General features: G+C 44.6%; 5 protein-coding genes across 5 annotated transcripts; 2 read left to right on the forward strand and 3 right to left on the reverse strand.

Moving 5' to 3' along the window:
* Positions 1-1,404: 1,404 nt before the first annotated feature.
* PSV08DRAFT_186697 (uncharacterized protein) lies at positions 1,405-2,403 on the reverse strand (the record flags this gene model as incomplete). Its single annotated transcript, XM_014221564.2, has 1 exon — positions 1,405-2,403. One exon carries the CDS (start codon positions 2,401-2,403, stop codon positions 1,405-1,407), a length of 999 nt encoding a protein of 332 aa, XP_014077039.2.
* Positions 2,404-3,494: 1,091 nt separating this feature from the next.
* Positions 3,495-3,911, forward strand: PSV08DRAFT_250525 (uncharacterized protein; the record flags this gene model as incomplete). The annotated part of the gene is made up of 1 exon (XM_014221563.1): positions 3,495-3,911. One exon carries the CDS (start codon positions 3,495-3,497, stop codon positions 3,909-3,911), a length of 417 nt encoding a protein of 138 aa, XP_014077038.1.
* Positions 3,912-4,642: 731 nt separating this feature from the next.
* PSV08DRAFT_187098 (uncharacterized protein) lies at positions 4,643-8,004 on the reverse strand (the record flags this gene model as incomplete). The annotated part of the gene is made up of 2 exons (XM_014221562.1): positions 4,643-4,970; positions 6,809-8,004. 2 exons carry the CDS (start codon positions 8,002-8,004, stop codon positions 4,643-4,645), a joined length of 1,524 nt encoding a protein of 507 aa, XP_014077037.1.
* A 2,275-nt stretch (positions 8,005-10,279) lies between these two features.
* Positions 10,280-10,498, reverse strand: PSV08DRAFT_354936 (uncharacterized protein; the record flags this gene model as incomplete). The annotated part of the gene is made up of 1 exon (XM_066092886.1): positions 10,280-10,498. The coding sequence occupies one exon, from the start codon at positions 10,496-10,498 to the stop codon at positions 10,280-10,282; it is 219 nt and encodes a 72-aa protein (XP_065948266.1).
* A 5,302-nt stretch (positions 10,499-15,800) lies between these two features.
* On the forward strand, positions 15,801-16,354 carry PSV08DRAFT_250527 (uncharacterized protein; the record flags this gene model as incomplete). The annotated part of the gene is made up of 2 exons (XM_014221560.1): positions 15,801-15,878; positions 15,911-16,354. The coding sequence occupies 2 exons, from the start codon at positions 15,801-15,803 to the stop codon at positions 16,352-16,354; spliced, it is 522 nt and encodes a 173-aa protein (XP_014077035.1).
* Between the last annotated feature and the right edge of the window lie 1,505 nt (positions 16,355-17,859).

The raw sequence follows: 17,859 nt of genomic DNA on the forward strand, positions 1-17,859 counted from the left end.
CTCGCAATGGAAACTCCCCTACGACACTAGACGCACTCCAGAGGAGCTCCGCCTACCCCGACCAGTACTCGCTACTCTACTGGCCACGAGAACCTCACATGGTGACTTTGCTTGGTACCACCAGAAATACCAGCATAACGCTGCAGAGCTCCACTGCACCTGTGGGCGCTCAAAGACCCCAGAACATATTATTCTGTGCCGACGACACGCCCCTAGTTACCCAAGATGGCCAAGACGACCCCCTACAGCACCACGCACGAGGGAACGGGCAATCGCCTATTTAAAGACGTTGCACGAAGACCCGGCGGACTTCAATGAGTACCTTACGGTTATTAGAGACTGCCATAACCTCCCCACTTAGACCCACTTTAAGTCTTGGCAATTCTTAGAAGAGAACCGCGCAGGCCCTTAAGCCCGCGCAGACTACTTCTTAAGGAGACACTCTTCACTACTCTGACTCACTCCACTCGTTTTTGTTTTTATTTTTACTTCCCTTACAAGGGCTTACGGCCCTAGGCGTTATTAGGCAGGAGCCGCGTAATCTTTCTTTTTATACTTGATTCGTGCTTAGTTTTCAAGTTTTCTCCGTTACAGCCATAACAATGGCGCAGAACAGATGGGCACCCCCCACCCGATACCACTCAGAATCACCCAAACGGCGGGGCGAGGAGGAGAAGAACCCAACTATATAGTTTCCTAGAATAGGTGTAACTGGGCAGTGCGCTACCACTGTAAGCCCCAGGCTTCGCCCGTCCCTATGCCCCCTGGGAGGCTTCGTTAGGACGTAAAACCAATACTACTACTACTACTACTACTACTACTACTAATTGAAATGACTTGGACTACCGGAGATAGCACAAGATAACCAAAAATAGATGGTGGTTAATGCTACTTAGAATGAATGCTATAAAAGCTAAACACTGAACTAGGCACATTAAGCTGGACAAGTCGTTATGCTCGAGTAACAGGCCGGGAAGCGCTATAAAGGTCATGAAGAGGATTGACGGCAACATGATGGTAAAGACCAAATTCCTCTAAGTTACAATGCTAGTTAGTTGCCCAAGTAACGATCGGGCCGATAGCATCCAGGTACTCGAGGCAACACCCATATTTTGTGGGTAGTTAGACCAAGATTCAATCGAGGAGCTAATCAAATGACATTCAGCCCGTTAAAAACATGCACAGTACTTGCTATACACAACAGCGCAATGCGCAAACAGTGAAAAAACAAAACAATCACCAGTAATCATAGAAGATAGAGAGCGATTTAGAGTTTCAGTCTACGAAATTTTATAGGTAACCCTGAGCCCTACGGTGATTGCAGTCCCGAGTAAGCTTTGGACCACTCTTTACCAGCATCAGGGGTGGGATCGTTTTGTCAATTACTCGCAACATGTATGCAGACTAATTAGGCAATCGCCTATGGTGCACGGCTGTGGCAGTCTGCTGGATATTAAAAGATTCGTCTCTAGTCATTGTGGGTGGCCCAAAGTCTGCTTGTGAAGACAATGCTAGCGGATCAATTGTCAACGCAGTGCGAGATTTAAAATTTGGAACAGCAGCGGTCATAGGGTCCTGGTCCTTGAGACCAGCCCCACATTGGTCCAGAGGTAAGTCAACGACAACATCCACGTCAATACACGATGTGTAGTACTCGTCCTTCCCATGTAGTGGCTCACGTTCCTGCTGAGGTGCTGTTGGCCATTGCCACACCCAATACAGGGTGTAAGGCTGGCCGACAGTGATATCGCCTGGCAGTCTTACATTCGTCTCGCAGAAAAGTTCGTGATCTGAGCCTGGCTGTCCAGGGATTGGGTTGGGTGTCTGCAAACGGCGAGCTTTACCCAATACTATACTATCGTCACTAAGCTGGTAGCACCTGTCATCATCAAAGTTTTGGGCAGTCAGTAGTCGGCCAGATTGGTCACCACCCTTGCCATCACGTGTCCAATGCATTACATTTTGAAGAGTTTCACCAGGCCGTGGCTGCTTTGTACCAAACACGAACACTGTGCCTCCTTTCTTCGGCTTCCCCACAAGATTGAGTCCGCCTCCAGGCATGGTTACATGGCCATTCTCAGCGTAACGTAAAGCGATCATACTTCCTGGCCTGGTTTGCAGACGAGAGAAACTGCCTGCTTGGTTGGGGACCTGTTGAGACGGATGGCAAAGCAGATGCGTTTCGTTGATGAAGGGCGGGCCGCCTGCCGGCGGCAGGAGCCATTTGTTGGCCTCTTGATCAAATTTGGCGTCAGCAGATTTGTCTACAAACGCTCGTGGATAGCCAAAACAGGAAACATAAGAGCCATCAGACGCGATGTTTGTGAGTTGTTCAACAAATGAGTGCGCGTTGGCCGACTTGGCTGCCAGCAGCAATATTGTAGCAACCACTCGATAATGCATGCCGGAGGATAAGCGGTGGAAACCAAGGGCTGGCACAGAAAAGCGAGGCCTATATGATATGTGTGTGGGCTTCTTGCTTATAATAGCTTCATCTTGCACGCAGTCAGCGGATTACATAATTAGTAGCGATGCTTCATGTATGCTGACCTGTTCATCAGGATGACCGGAAATAGAGTTTTAGGTGCATGAGTGAGAGCTGCAGCCACTCTGGGTAGTAAACAACCTATTGTGTTGCTTATCTCTTAGCGACCAATATTTACGTTCGGCTTCTAGCAAGATTGAAGACAGTGATGAATGACGACAAAAAAGAGGGATTTGAATTCAATGCAGCCTCGCCCCTGTATACCGTGTTCGAAAAGTCTAGAGGATCGCAGATTAATCAATAATATCAATTATTCTGTAGCTGACGTTTTGTGCTAAGCTATTTACGAAATGTGGGGCTGCTTAAGTGTGTTGCGCAGCTACCTGTAAGGTCGAAGTCGCAATTACCAACGATCGTAACTATGTATTTCTGCTGATATTTTCTGGTTTTGTCGTCCGAATTGGAGCTGTCGGCTGCGATCCTGGCAATGTTGACAGACGAAGGATTTCTTTGGCTAAACGCATATTGAACCTCCCAAATCAGAAGCTCGCCAACGGTAAGCCTCAGGCCTTTGTCTAGTTGGCTACAGCTGGCGATGACAACTTTCATCACTATTTCCTATAAGCGAAAGCAGAAAAGTTTGTCATGTGATCCTACATGAGATCTTACGGCAGTCTTACATGTTCCGATAATTTTGGAAACTACATTTATTAGAATCTCAGATACAAAATACAATAATATAAACAGGGCGAAGTTCCAGAGCCCTAAGAACGGTACCTAGACGAGTGTTTGAATTTCTTTTATCAACAATACTTATGTCCACGCGCGAACCAAATATGAAATCGGATTTGTTTCAACCGTCTGGAACAAGCCCAGGTTCTGCATCAGGTCTAAAATCTATTGCGGCAGGGAGATCACTTCAATGTGGCTGACATGATGATGAGAGAAAAATGAGAGCAGTATATTCAGTCACAGGGCAGACACAGAACGTTACCGAACACCTAGAAGCATGCCTTCCTTTGAAAAAGAGTTTGCAATCATCGAACGCATGATCGAAGAGTATGCTTCACTAGCTGACAGTGCCCTTAGTATGGGCTGTGTAGATATGGGATACGAGCGACCACGAGCTGCCCCTGCCGTTCCCAAGAGAGACTTACCAGACTCTCCAAAGCAACGGGGTGTTATGTTGACGAAAGTATCGACCAAACCTAAGCCAGTTCCGAGAAAGTTTCGCAGGCTATGTCTGAATATTCAGCATCCTAATCAGCCTAGGTATAGGTCGCAATCGAACCAGGCAAGTCCAGACTGGGCCTGCCGAACATCTCTGGCCATTGAGGCAGGAAAAATCAGCATGAATGATGTGTACGCGCATAGTGCAAAGTCAAAATTGAACCATAAGAGTGGGTGTTTCAACTACAAAACGTAAGGCCTACGTTCAAACATCGGAGACCGAAGAGTGCGCCTCGTCCATCAATTATGCATCTCCTACTACCGCGAATCTATCGCTGATGATTATTATGGAGAATCAGAACCCCTTGTTATAAGCTGGTTTCTTACTAAGGTATCTGCACCGCCCCAGTGGATAGCTTTATCTTGAATAGTAGTAGCTTTGAACAGCATATCGCATCTTTTTACAGAAGTCTATCACTACCAATTAACTAAGTAGTTACATAGTTACATACAGTAATAGTTGGGAATCTAAACAGTTCGATCTATGAGCTTGACAGGAACTAATGGCCAAGTGCAGTATTGTATAGCATAGGCTTAGATGATAGCATAATAAAATGCTCTACTTTTTGCGCCATACAGGTGCCAAGAACAGTACTATGACTGAAGAATGCGGCTTCAATTACGCTAGCAGCAACCACACTTGAAATTGACTAACTAGTTAGAGAGTGAATGATATGGGTTAGATGATGCGTATGGCTGATGCTAAGTCAAAAACGAGTAAGTAGACCGGGTGTCTGCGGTACGCTTCGTGACACTCCGGTGTCCACCATGGCGCTCTGTGACCCCGTTCTTTCACTCGTATTCCCGCAGTCTCTATCGCGTCAACAATTGCGGCGGTGAGGACTTGGACGATTGCTTGTACTTCTTCTTGATCTCGGGCTCTTCGGCAGTCCGCCGCCAGCACCACCGGGCCCTCTTCCCGTTGGCCTATCGTAGGTAATAGATGCGAAGATCAAGCTCATCGGTTCTGTTGGCTATTTGGTTCCAGCGCCGCTTTTCCCAAGGCTTATCAAGCAGCTGATTGACGAAGAGATTGACTTCGCGCTGCCGAGATGTGGTCTGCTTAATCATTTTGTACCAGACATATCTTCGTAGCAAGTGTTCGTAATACCCCTCTCTTCTCCATGCCTCCAACAGCACATCGAGGTTAAATGATTGTCCTATGTTCACCGCGCCTCCTCCAGTCCGCAAGGTATCCTCTTCGAAACCATCATGTCCGTTCAGGTTCAGGCGTTTGTGCAGCATCTCCAGAATACTTTTGATAAGGTCAGTGATGCTGTGAGGAAGTCATGTAACGCGGGGCAGCCCAGTCTGCCTTGAGACATATACCCACAGCATCTCCTTTCTTCTTTTCTCTTCGTTGCTCCGAGCTTGCTTTCGGAGACTGATACAGCTAATCTTTAACATACGACGAAATTGTGCTGAGAATTCATCTGCGTGTCCCAAGCATAAGTTCCGGCTTTCCTGTAGAATGCTATCTCCATCTTTCAAGTCCAAGTGGAACCTCAGTCGGCTAGGTCAGATATTTTGGCAGCTCCTGCATAGACCGTGCTGTGAGGAAAACCTTCGTCGGTAAAGAATACAGTTCTTCGAATGGCAATATAGTCAAGCCATAGTGGACCAATTCTTCCAGTCAGCTTTACAAGCTACGCTCCCAGTCTATGTCAGCAAACTGCGAGACATCTTTCATGCCGACCATGGCTTCTAGGTTGATGGATGGATGAGTTTCGGATTTGGATTTGCCATGCTTCGTATCTTGGGACTCTCCAGCACGGGAATGAGAAAGGAATGGCGGGATCATGTGCCGTTCTGCCACTGAAGATTATTTCCAAACATCGAGAACCAGATGCGTATTAAGTTCATAAAACAAGGCCATGCAGTAGATTGTCTATAAATTGATCCAGGTTTGCCGATAAACCCCTCTGCCAGCGAGTAATCATTTGGAGCTGCTTTGATTTGCACTGATACAGGCTTTCGGACATGTAGTATACGTGGTGACATCATGTTGATTAAATGGAAGGTATAGCAGAGATACAGAGGTAGCAGTACGCAAGCTAAATCACTACTCAATGTACATTGGCCTGATTTAATTCCGCTCTAGACACAGAGGCAAAGCCTAGTGTTGAAGAGGATGCGATTCATGCAATGAACAATAGCCAGCTTACTAATGCTGGCTCATCTCACATAGCTAGAAGCCAACAGTGTCAGCATAATTGTATTGCAGAGTTACCTGGCCTTCGTAGTATTCAGGGACTGTTTGGTTCTTCTTTACACATCCATGCTTCCAAACATGCAAGAGCTATTCCTTCTGCTAATGAAAATAGCTCCGCACGAGCTTGTGAGTGAGATTAGTTATATTCTTATTGAGTCGCTTGACTCATTTAGTTAAATTCTCAGATATTAATATTCAGAATCTTCTACCTGTTCTGCTGCCCTACCAAAAGCAATTGTAAGGGACTGCGCTCCGGGGGCAATCGCGAGGTATACAAGAGGTTGCTTTCGATAAAGAACTAAGCTCCTAAGCTATACAGCTACTTTTGTATGTTATAGGTAGTCCATATAGGGTTCAGGACTAAGAGAGTCCATTATCTAAGTGTAATTCAGGGCTTATAGGATCCATCGTCTGGGTATGTTTCAGGGCTTATAGGGTCCGTTATCTGAACGTAGTGCGGACGGTGCACGTACGGCTTGAACCGAGATTCCATCGAGGAGTCATCCAAAGGGCGTTCAGCCCGTTACAGCAATTCACATCGTCACTGATATAACCCAACTTAATATGTTCATTCAATTGTATCCGAAGATAATAAGAGAGGTCCAAATGGACTTTGTATTGGATACTCGATTCACTGGCTAACTACAGTAGTTCAAGAGAATATATATATATATATATATGTATATACATGAATTGTTTGGCACCAAGGTATAGCAAACCATAAGTTTCAAAATTTAATTTCAACGCCTTCATATATTAGCTTCAGGGCATCTAACCTTGCGTTTCAACGCTTTCCTTGCTTTCAAATGGACGGAACTGCGTCCCTTGGGAGGGTTCTTTCCATCTCTCTAAATAGATCCTTTTTCTTTCTTTTCATGTACGTGTAATTTTCTGTGGCCATCCAAATGGTCGATGGCTGATCGGCCTTGGAAAATTCGATGTCTATAATGATCTCTCCCGGCAGATGCTTTTTATGCTTTTTATGCTTCACCGGAACCCACTGGAATATTTTTCGACGACCCATCACAGCTGCGGCGATCCAGTCGAAAGCGTGATATCCAGTCTCTTGCCCCGTTTCCTTGACCCATGACGCGACCATTTTGGATAGCAAGGGACTTCTCTTTAACAGGTCTTGGTATTCATTATGCTGAAGTACGTACGGGCAGGGGTTCTGCTCGTCCTTTCCTTTGCAACATTCAGTTGGTACAATGAGCATCTCAATTTTTTTCTTGAGAATCTCGTTCAAGAAAGCGTTCGCAGACTTTGCGTCTTTTCCGATGTTGAATTGAGGTCTGCCTAGTATGTTACGATCGTTGGTAAGAGTACCCAGCATAGCATAAACAGTTTTTGGTTGACTATTTGTGCGATGTATATATTGCAGAGCCTCAGTGAGTGGACCACCAATTAGAAGTATTGCGTCTTCGACCTCAAGATTGGCTTCGAAGAGATCTTTCATGTCAGTTGGCCCAATTTTCGACGAATTGAGGTGTATCCCTTTTGTTTGTCGGAATATATATTGCTGACACAGATCACGGAGGCGATTACGCCGATCGGATGCCTTATGGAGGTTGGCGATGTTTTGGTATTCTTGCTGTTCATTTTCATTGAAGTTGAAAGCGTAGTCGGCAGTATGAATTGCGTGGCGCATATCCGGCTTCTTGATTTTGGATAGAGAGCCTGGATCCCAAAAAATTTCGTAATCCTTGCCCTCTGGATATTGTTCCTCTATGCACTCTTTGATTCTCACTTTCGAAACACGCATATATAGGAGCGTATCTTTCAGAACCTCTCGATCCGAAAGAGTGCCATCAGCTTGGAAGAATTCTTTCCACTTTCTGCAGACGTTGGGCTCTTTGCCCTGCGCGATTGGTTCAAACATGACTTTGAAACCCAAGACCTTTCTTATTTCTGAGAACTTTTGATCATACCGCTTAGCGCTTAAATCCAGGATCCGAGGCGAGAGCACAATAGCTACTCGTTCTTTAGACAGCGCGAGAGCGTGGAGTATCATGAGAATGTTGTCGGGATCGGGTATGTCAACGAATACGACCGTTCTGAATGGTTTTTTGGATTGCATCATTAGTATCAACCAGGTGCGGACGGGATTTCGTTCGTGAGAGGGCAGGTTTGTTATTAACATGGGAACAGGATCGTGTTACTTCAGCAGATGTCTATATGAGCGCTAGGGGAAATTAGGCGGGCGTATCACCAATAAGCTTCATCTGACTTGGGTCCCGCCCTGCTGCTACGTGAGAAAATACTACAGCAGCCATTACAGTCAGCTTTAAATACACTACTCGCATTGTGGAATACGAGGAAACATCAACCCGGACAAAGTTTTCCTCATTGAGACTCACTCAAGAAATATTGTCCACCAACGCCATGGGCTAAGCTTTATGCCGATGACAACTTTTGTTTATTTCTTGCATCGCTCAAACAAGGCATTCCAGAAAGCGATGGTCAAGGTACGGTTGGCTATTGTCAGAACATCATCAACTGCATGGCTTCACCCCTTTGAGCTGAGTCTGTCGGTCACTTTTTGTATGGACTTACTACTTAAAGATGAATAAGCAACCCAAAGTAACTAACTAAATAATTTAGCTATGATCCTGATCCGCGGCCTAAAATATAATCATTGAAGGTCTTAGCCCAGGACTTTTGCTCGTACTGCTCCCTTCTAGAGGCGTCTTTCCGCACGCAATCCCTGCCGCAAAAGGATATACGCTCGTTTTCACAAAACCCTTCCACTCGAGCTAGTTAAGAGGTGAAATCTACTCGAAACTTAGAAAGAGTTAAAACTACTACAAGATAACATGAAACTATCTGCGTGACTTTCTAGGAGAAAATTCTGTCCATAAGTTACTGCGTGCTTTCTATGCAGATTACATGCTGATGATTGAACCCCTTCTTATCAGTCTAACTAGCAAGAAACTGTGAGAGTATGTCTAGATTGGATCACCCGTAATAGATATGTTTATTCCAGATCTCCGACTCCTGTCTCCTGCTTTGCCATCAGCTTTCTAGTGCTGTCTGGACGAAAACTAGTTTATAGCAACTCTACGACGATCAAGAACTTGTAAAATATGTACTAGAAGATGAACCAGCAGTATCTAGAACGCTTCTTCTCCTGCTTGGCTTGACACAGGAATCGGTACACACCCGTATCATACAGTTATCAGCGATTGCGGCTTGACCTCCGCAAGTCGCATTCCAAAAGTCCAAGCTCTCTATGGAAAGCGGGGCTGTTCGAAACGGCGGCGCAGCTTCGTGTAAGGATGAAGCCGCAATCGCTAGCGACCATACACAACTCTTGCCCAACGTTCTCACCATCAAGGTACCTGGAGCCGTTATATACGTCGCTCTCGATAGTCAGAAAATAGTCAGACATTCTCTTAATGGGGCTCAGCAGGTTCATGCTAGCTACTCTCTAGTGCCGTGGTAATCTTATTATAGGTAGCGGACTGAGATCGAGAGATAGATCGGTAGTCTACGTATCAAGGTCTAGAAGGGACGGCAGATTTTTCTTTGTAAATGCAGGAAATCGGGTGTTAAGCGTTCCACATCTTGTTCCTTCCTAACATTAGGGCTAAATATCTAAGCCACGCTACACAGAAAGAGATCATAGAGGAGTGATGTTATAGTCCTGCATCATACTTGTCTTTTGAGTATTTTTTATCCCACTCTCTCCTGCAATGCACTGCCACTCCGTTGTTTTATGGATTAATTTGTTTTGATCTCATTATTCGTGACAGTAACGTAAGACGGGTACGCATGTGAAATGGAAATCTGATCAATTAGAAAGCATTGCTCCTTGATCAGCACTCATGAGTTTTGTACATGATGGCGCTACTCACGCTATGTAACGAGCAGAAATTCTTTAACCTTGCAGTACATACTTATCTCTGTCCCCTTGTAACGTCTCGAGCAGCACATAGTAGGGACGATAGTAGCTCATAATTACTAGCTGCGCTATGAGCAAAATGTGGCACCGTTATAATATATGTAGGCAGACAATCACTTTGAATCTACCTACATACATACTAGCTAATGCAGCCTCAAATCTATGTGTTCCAATGCTCAGAAGATCATAGAGACTGGCCAATGTTATACAATATCTATCTTACGGATATCTATATGATGCTTGCAAGTACTTCAGTCAAGCACAGAGCATCCGACGGAGCTACTGCATTGTATTTTGAGATCTCTTTAGTGTACTTTGAAGCTACCACAACCACATTTATCAGCATCAGGGATTGGATAACCCAAGTAATATAAACGAGGAGTTGTATTTGTTGAATGTCAAAGGTGAAGGTCGTGTTTCTATTCACTGCACCTGCCTATAAATATTGTTGTCAACGTAGACTTGGTTGCTTCACCCAATGGGGGGCCTCTAGTTGACTCTCTTGTGCAGGTCCTTCCGCGGTTTCCGAGTAAGCAGAGCAGGCAGTCGTAGAGGAGCCATCCCAGTCTACTCCAGCACTCGGCATGACCAGATCCACGGGAGTTACATAGTCTATTAATGTCTCGTCTGAGCCAGGAAGTTCGTGCTCTTCGCCTGTTATGTCGGACATATTTGGTGAAGACGCCCGTTCAAAATGGGATCTAGTATGCTGATTTTGGAACCCGGCGAGAGCGGGTGATAGTTCGGGTGATTGATTTGCGCGGCTTAAGCCTAGTGTGTCAGAACTCTGGTCGTGCTGGTGCGGACGTCGATGATCCTCCTGTAGAATGTGTTCCGCTGGAGAGTATCTTGTACTACTTATTGTCGGGTATGTATCCTCCAACTCAGCGCACAGTTGCTCTGCAAGATTTTTGATATTTCTATGACCTCTTAGATCATATCGAAAATAGATAAAGGGCTCTTACTGGCTGGCTGGTGGATGATGCTTTAGCCAGAATTCTAGTACTGGCTTTACGAAGGCCGTTACAAACGGCCCAGAGTCTCTGGAAACGCTTAACTTAGACGCCGATGTGGAATGTAAAAGATTTGACATGTTCAAAAACGAGCCGTCTGAAGCTCAGGAAGTAGCGTATTGCTTTGCCTTTCCCCGGACAGTAGTCAGACCTCTTATGAACGGCTGGTACACAATGTCAAACACTATTCTTTGCGATATTGACAAATCGTACAAGGATCACTTGTATCAACTCGATTACACCACCTGTTATCAAAATGATTTCAGTACTTTGTCCACTGACTAGACAACGGCTTGCTGATCGGCGACTGATAGGATTACCTAAAATCTGCATTTAGCAATGTTTTCTGCGTCACCACAACTCTGAATCAGCCTGTTTTTCCGTTGTAGCCATCATGTGTATCATCTGAGATACAACCACCGTCAAGAATGCAGTGATCTTTGCATAACATGAACAGTTGTAGGGGTGCGTTGGCTGTAGAATAAGCTGGGAGTAAGCTTGGTCGGAAAAGGGAGAGGCCTCGTAGGCTAGAAAGCTTGTAGAAGCTTGAAGGAATCATTACGCCACCTGTCCCAAGGAATGAGATTATGAAACATGTGCTATCATATCATCATTTTCACGCAGACGCGAATGACGATTTCATTGAGCTGGGTCTTGAATTATTTCGGCGCAATATCTATCTATCTGCTTACTACAATCACCTTTAATGGGACAAAACATGGATTTGGCCATTTTCTGTACTCTTAAAAGAAGGTACTGAATACCTATAGTGTTATTTTTGGTAATTAACCCAAGTACTTTATAGCGATGCAATCATAGACCTAGCACTTCACGACGGAATATGATGTGTTTCTAGCAATGAGAGAACCTGAAAACCAGAAGCTTGTACTATGATGCTTCCCGGTCTAGCGTAGAACTAAGGCTTAGAAAGCATATTACCCCGCATGTGAATAGCTAAGTTCCATTGTCTATGAGCGGTTGCAGTATTAACTAAAATGTCCTGCGTCTTTCAGGTCGCGATTTTGCATTTGGTGTAATCACGGCTTAATGATGATCATTCAATCTATACCCCTCACAACGCTTGCAGTATTTCCTATCCGTAGGAGAATAAATCCGTATTTCCTGTTTTTGTTGCCCGTTACTTTTAAAGTATCCTAGTTATTTGCTTTCTCTGGTTCCAATATCTTTGAAGATTAGTAATTAAGTACTCTTTATTTGAAAAAATACCATAAGGAGCTATGATTGCAATGTGATCTATCATCGATGGGAAAAGGTAAGGCTGAAAGTTATCACTAATTAGAATACAAAAGTGCACCCAGACCTTCGTGCTACTTACAGCGGAAGTTGTATGCATGAAGATTGTTAACTAATTAGTAGTCCATTTTCCTGAAATATGTAGCGTTAGTTGACCGACATGGATAGCTTCGGATCTTTGATCAGACCACATTTGTACTTTATCGCTCGAATTATACTTAGAGTAATTTGGCTTCTCTCATGATTTAGTTAGTTAAATAACATATTAAATTGACGGGAATTACGTTGGAGTAAGGAAGCTCTGTAATTAACTCTTTCTACATTCCATTATTGGGTTTTGTAAGTATCTTGATGCTGCCACAATACATAATTCTGAGAGTGTTAAGCTGGCTGCCTATGCCGCGGAATTAGCTAATCCTGTTTGCCCTTCAAGGATTGTATGCATTCTGTGCTCTCCAAATCCCAAATCCCAAATCTTCATCATACCATCGCAGGATGTAGACACTAGTTGATTTAAGCCCGTTAAGAAAGAGACAGAGGTGACATCGTCGTTGTGGCCATGCAAGATGCGTACGCACTGGCCGCTCTTCATGTCCCAAAGTCTGACTGTTCTGTCGCAAGATGCTGATGCCAGTTGATCCAAGTTAGGTGAAAACGCCACAGAGGTAACGCAGTCCTTGTGGCTATCCAAAGTTTGCACGCACTCTAAACTCTGCATATCCCAGATCTTTATTGTGTTGTCGCATGATGCAGACACCAGCTTTTTCGAGCCAGGTAAAAAGAGAACATCATTGACACAGTCTTGGTGACCGAAAAAGGTGTGTCGACACTCGCCGCTAGATGCTTTCCATAACTTAACAGTTTCATCACACGATGCAGACGCTAGCAAGTTTAAGTCATGTGAAAAGACCACAGAGTTGATGCAGTCGCTGTGTCCTACAAGAGTTTGCGAAGACATGTCTCCATTCTGACATCGACAATGGTGCAAGAGGATTCGCATCTTGGAAAAACTGCTTAACCCACTGTATACGTCTCTTGTAGTGATTCGGCGAGATTTGAGATGCAATGCGAAAGGGATACGGAAATGCGAGCAGCATCGTATTCTTTCAGAAGATCAGACAAAGCCATGTTATAGCACACGCGAAGCGAATTGCTGATCAACTGGATGATCAATTATCTCGACCTTCCAAGAAGGGTATAACTATGCCTGTTGTCAACGTTGACACCCACCAGCAATAGCGCTTACACACACAAGGAGGACAAAACCAAACGTTAAAGTCGTCAGCATGTTAACATTTTTATCTTCTACCCAGTTTTGTATTGTTAACTACTCAAGATTCTTACCCATATTTAGACATCTGAGCTGTTGTCTCTCCTTCACACTATGAACTCATGTTTCCCAATCCGTTTTTCGCCTAACCGTGAATTCATAGCTAGTTGCAAGCAATGTTGGAGATAGATTCACTGCCAATACTCCGTCTTATGATATTTCAGACCTAATTTAATCCGTCCAGTCCAAGCAAACAACACTTCGCGACAAGCGTAAAAAAAGCCCTCAACCCCGACCATGAAACACTCTCCCGTGTTGTAATCGGTTTCCATATGCATAGGGACTCGTGAATGTCCTTCTGAACAATTTAATATTAACAGGACTTACCAACCTCAAATCAGATTTTTGTCGCTGATGTCCAGTAAGCGGATAGTCGACCACAGCATGACCAAACATGGTTAAACACGTGCCAACTAGTAACATAGAGTTCGTTATCACCACTCTGGGAGCATGACGGAATAATCTGGTGCTATTGATAGACCCTGCCGGTTCTGTATACATATTGTCATTTGGTACAGTTATTAGCGATTGCGCCTTCACCTCCGCAGGCGACATCTCAAAAGCCCAGTCATCATAAGATTGAGAACTAACCAATCACATCGATTGGTCTGTGGCTGACTTCTTATGCTAAGCTATGAACGGAAGGTGGGGCTGTCCAAAACCGCTGCGCCGCCGTGTGGAAGGATGAAGCCGCAATCGCTAATGGCTGTATCGCTGTCGTCACAGGAGCCATTAATTGGAATGATGAAAAGGCTTACAACCTGTTTTGCTAAGTACTAATACTACCCGCGCTAAATCAATCTTGTAAGCAGGTGACCTTTGATCCGACGCTGAACCCCCTATCGCTTTGTGGTGATCTTGTTGAAATGATACTCGTTCCTGTCAGTGATGCCATGGACTAATTTTGTTTCCGACACGCTCAGAACAATTAATGCATGGTATATAACTACACATACTGTTTAACCTCTTTTGGAGAGGCGTTTGCGAGGCGGCTCCAAGTACCGTGTGTGGCGACAACTGGGGTCATGTGCGCACAGCGAAAGCTGCATGTGCATGAGACTATATGAGGTAGTTATGACTAAATATGTGCTCCTTAGCTGGTTTGCAAGATGAATTTTGCTTATTGTGCTATTGTGACTGTTCTTAATACGTGATCGCGTTCAGCAGGATCAAGGCTCATCACCAGCTTCGATTGTTATGGCGATTCACCAGCTTACGAAGGGGCAGAGGTAATGATACTTAGCTGAGCTGATACACGATCGGATCGCCAGTCTTGAGAGGGCTAACGAGGCAGCAACGAAGCGTAGGCAGCGTAAAAGAAAGCGGATACAGAAGCAAGAAATACTAACAAAAGGAGTTGGAAAGGATCTACTACCTTAATATGTATACAACTAATATGGATTTTATTAATTTGTGGCAGAGCTGTATGTGTGCATAGAGGTGCGCGAAGTTAGTGGGGTGCGACACTGTTTTGTAAACTCAGTCAGTTGTAAATGATAAGAACGTGTAAGGTAACTCGTCAAAGCCTATTGGCTTCCAAATACTGACTTCAAAAGACACCCGGTTGATCTCAATCTCCTATTTCGCTCCTCTTGTGGAACTTTCCCATCGCAATACTTTCCATCTTTCTCTCAGTATACCTTAGCAGTGAACCTACTGGACGCTGCGGGTAGTTACTAACCTCTTGTCGAAGTGGCTTTACCATGAGGGGTTTCAGGTCGGGTATCTATTGATGCTCCCAAAATTGTTCTGCTAGCGACTCAGGTGTGCAGCAAGCTGTACTTTTTGGTCTACAAAATGCGACAGCGGTTAAGAGAGCATGTATCAGAGCTCCAATTATTTCTGATTAAAGAGTGCCCCTATCTGACTACTTGTTGTTTTGGATTTTCATGCGCGTGACCAAGCTGAACAACCTGCGATCGTGCATAAAATAGGGACTGCTTCGTATGGTTGCCTGGCAGGGACTCCGAGGCATGATTATCGGCTATGCGGCTCCTAGGACCGTCTCTTCCGCAAGAAAGGAGACATCAATCCATATTTGGGTAAATCCTCCGTCCCGGTCTTAGGTCTTCATCCCGTGAAAGATGTCAAGAAACAGTGTCGTATTGGTGGAGAATAGGCCAGCCCCCATAGCCACACCAATCTCAGCCCCGTTGCATGAATTAGTCAGGTTTGATCCGGACACCTATGACAGTAGCCAGGGAGGGTGGAGGAAATCAAGGGGGTGGCATTGGAGTCAAGGAAGAAGCGCCAAGTATCAGTTGGAGATGTTGCTGCCTGCATCCTATCCAGGGGTAAAGGGGGGTGTATATAAAGCCAGTTTGTCCTAGCAACGGTTTCCAACCATCATAACTCTTTCTCTTCACCTCTTCAACATGTATTCTTCGGCTGAAATTCCGCAATCTGGCTCAAGCAAAGCGTCTAGACGCTTGCCTCGTCACACTCCACCGCAGGTATGTACAATTTCCTAAAATCTTATAGTTAGGTATCAAGCATTGTTCTGCACTCAGAGCTTTCTAACAAATCTAAGAAAAGGGAATATGTATCTGATACCGAAATCGGGTCCGATCCGATCGAAACGAGTGAGGACGAAGCCATTGAACAGGCTTCTAAGAGACTAAAAACTGGAGTGCAGCAACGTTCTGCAAAATCCGGACTCAAGAGAAAAGCCTCCGATGAATTCATAACCGTCCCTGCCAAAGAGTGGGAGAGTATGAAGGAAATGAATTCTAAACTCGCTGGTCGAGTATTCCAGCTAAAAACCAAACTTGAGGAAGGGTCTGGGGAAACACATCGCGGTATCGGAGTCGAAAAGATTTTTCAGAAGCTCCAATTCCTACACGATGATATAGGCAAGAATATAGCTTTATTGAAGAGGGCCATTCCGTCTCCGCCGGTTTCCCCTCAACCCCCGTCAATAGAAGCATAGTTTTCATCATTCAAGATGCTAGAGAAGCCGGCTTAGGCGCACCTACAACAGAGTGGATTATTGGTACATTATTTGAGAGTTACATGTTTTATACTACCTAGCTTTTGTTGACTTCTACATGTTTCCTTATCACTTTTTCGATAGCACTATGCAAAATCCAAACCTGTTCTGAGCTTGCTATCACAGTGTTTTCTAGAAGCTGTTCCACACTTGTAACAAGACCTATCTCACTTCTTACCCGGATCGCCTATGTAACGGTTTTGAGCAGGCGATAATGAAGCATCAATGATTCAGGAAGTTATTGCACACGAAATATCCAGACAGCAGCAAGCAGTGCTTACTGGAATTTAAGCACAATCAGTACGGCGTAGGATCACGTCCCGAGACAAAACGTTAACGCCACCTACCCGCCTCTGGTTGATCTTCAATGAAGGAGAGCAATCATGCGATTCTTTCGAACTCTTCTGCCTTGGAAGCTTAAAACATTCGAGAGGCAGGCGTTAAGCGTGCTGTCGAAAAGAGGGAAATTGGCCAGACTCGCAACGTAGGCAGATCAAATAAGACTGCAGGCTTTAACCAACTAGTCATTCTTCTAAGATTACGAAAAAAAATTGATATTATCGACGTTATCGACAGTTTGAAACAGGGTGGAGTGGACAGATTTGTAGGAGACCGAAATGTGCCGAAAGCAAACGTCTACTAGAACACCTACTGCGAAAGATCTCAGAATTAAGTAGCAATGCTGGAAACCTAGCTTTCGAGGTTCATCACTACTACCACTTCTGTCAACAGAGCGAGGCTGACCCGAATCGAACGCATAACTACTGCTCCGAGCTCCATGCCGAGTCAATTCCAAGAACCCCCGTGGTGCTATCGAGTCATGAATTATCTGCTTATGCTGAATGCTTCGATGGGTACGGTAACAATCGTATACATTGCCTTGCGAGAAGTGAATAACAGGTTGCGGTCAGGATATGTTGGCTTGACAGAGTGGAGTATCACCCTATGCAAGTAAAATTAAATCAATCATATCTAAATATCGTTTCCACGCAATAGACAGGCTTCAGTAGCCCAAATGTGATCAAAAATTAGTATCATAGAATCAACTATGCATAGTATATCTACGGAGGTCGAGGAGGTCTGCCGACAGCAGACACCTGGCTCGCTTCACTACCTGCTTTTCTATTGAATGGATACTCAAACCTTCGAAAATAGTTACTCTCGCATATTGCTTATGGTGGTCTAATAGAGAATATACGTCTACTGTCTCTTGAATATTGCATAACCTGTTGGGAAAGAATGAATCCAAAGGTATTCAGTAGAGTGATTTAAGGGTGTACACTAGCCGTGGACATAGAGTTACATTCTTAAAGGTATGTAAAATGAAATGGAAGGGAGGCGAAGATAATTAACGTCAGTTCCCCGGTTTACCAGATTTAAAGAGGTGAATTGTGTAGCCAGGCAACAAGCCATTGATTTGCCAAAAGAATTTCATCTGAATTGTA

The sequence above is a fragment of the Bipolaris maydis genome (assembly GCF_028858645.1).
Source record: "Bipolaris maydis strain C4 unplaced genomic scaffold PSV08scaffold_13, whole genome shotgun sequence".
Classification (NCBI taxonomy): Eukaryota; Fungi; Ascomycota; class Dothideomycetes; order Pleosporales; family Pleosporaceae; genus Bipolaris; species Bipolaris maydis.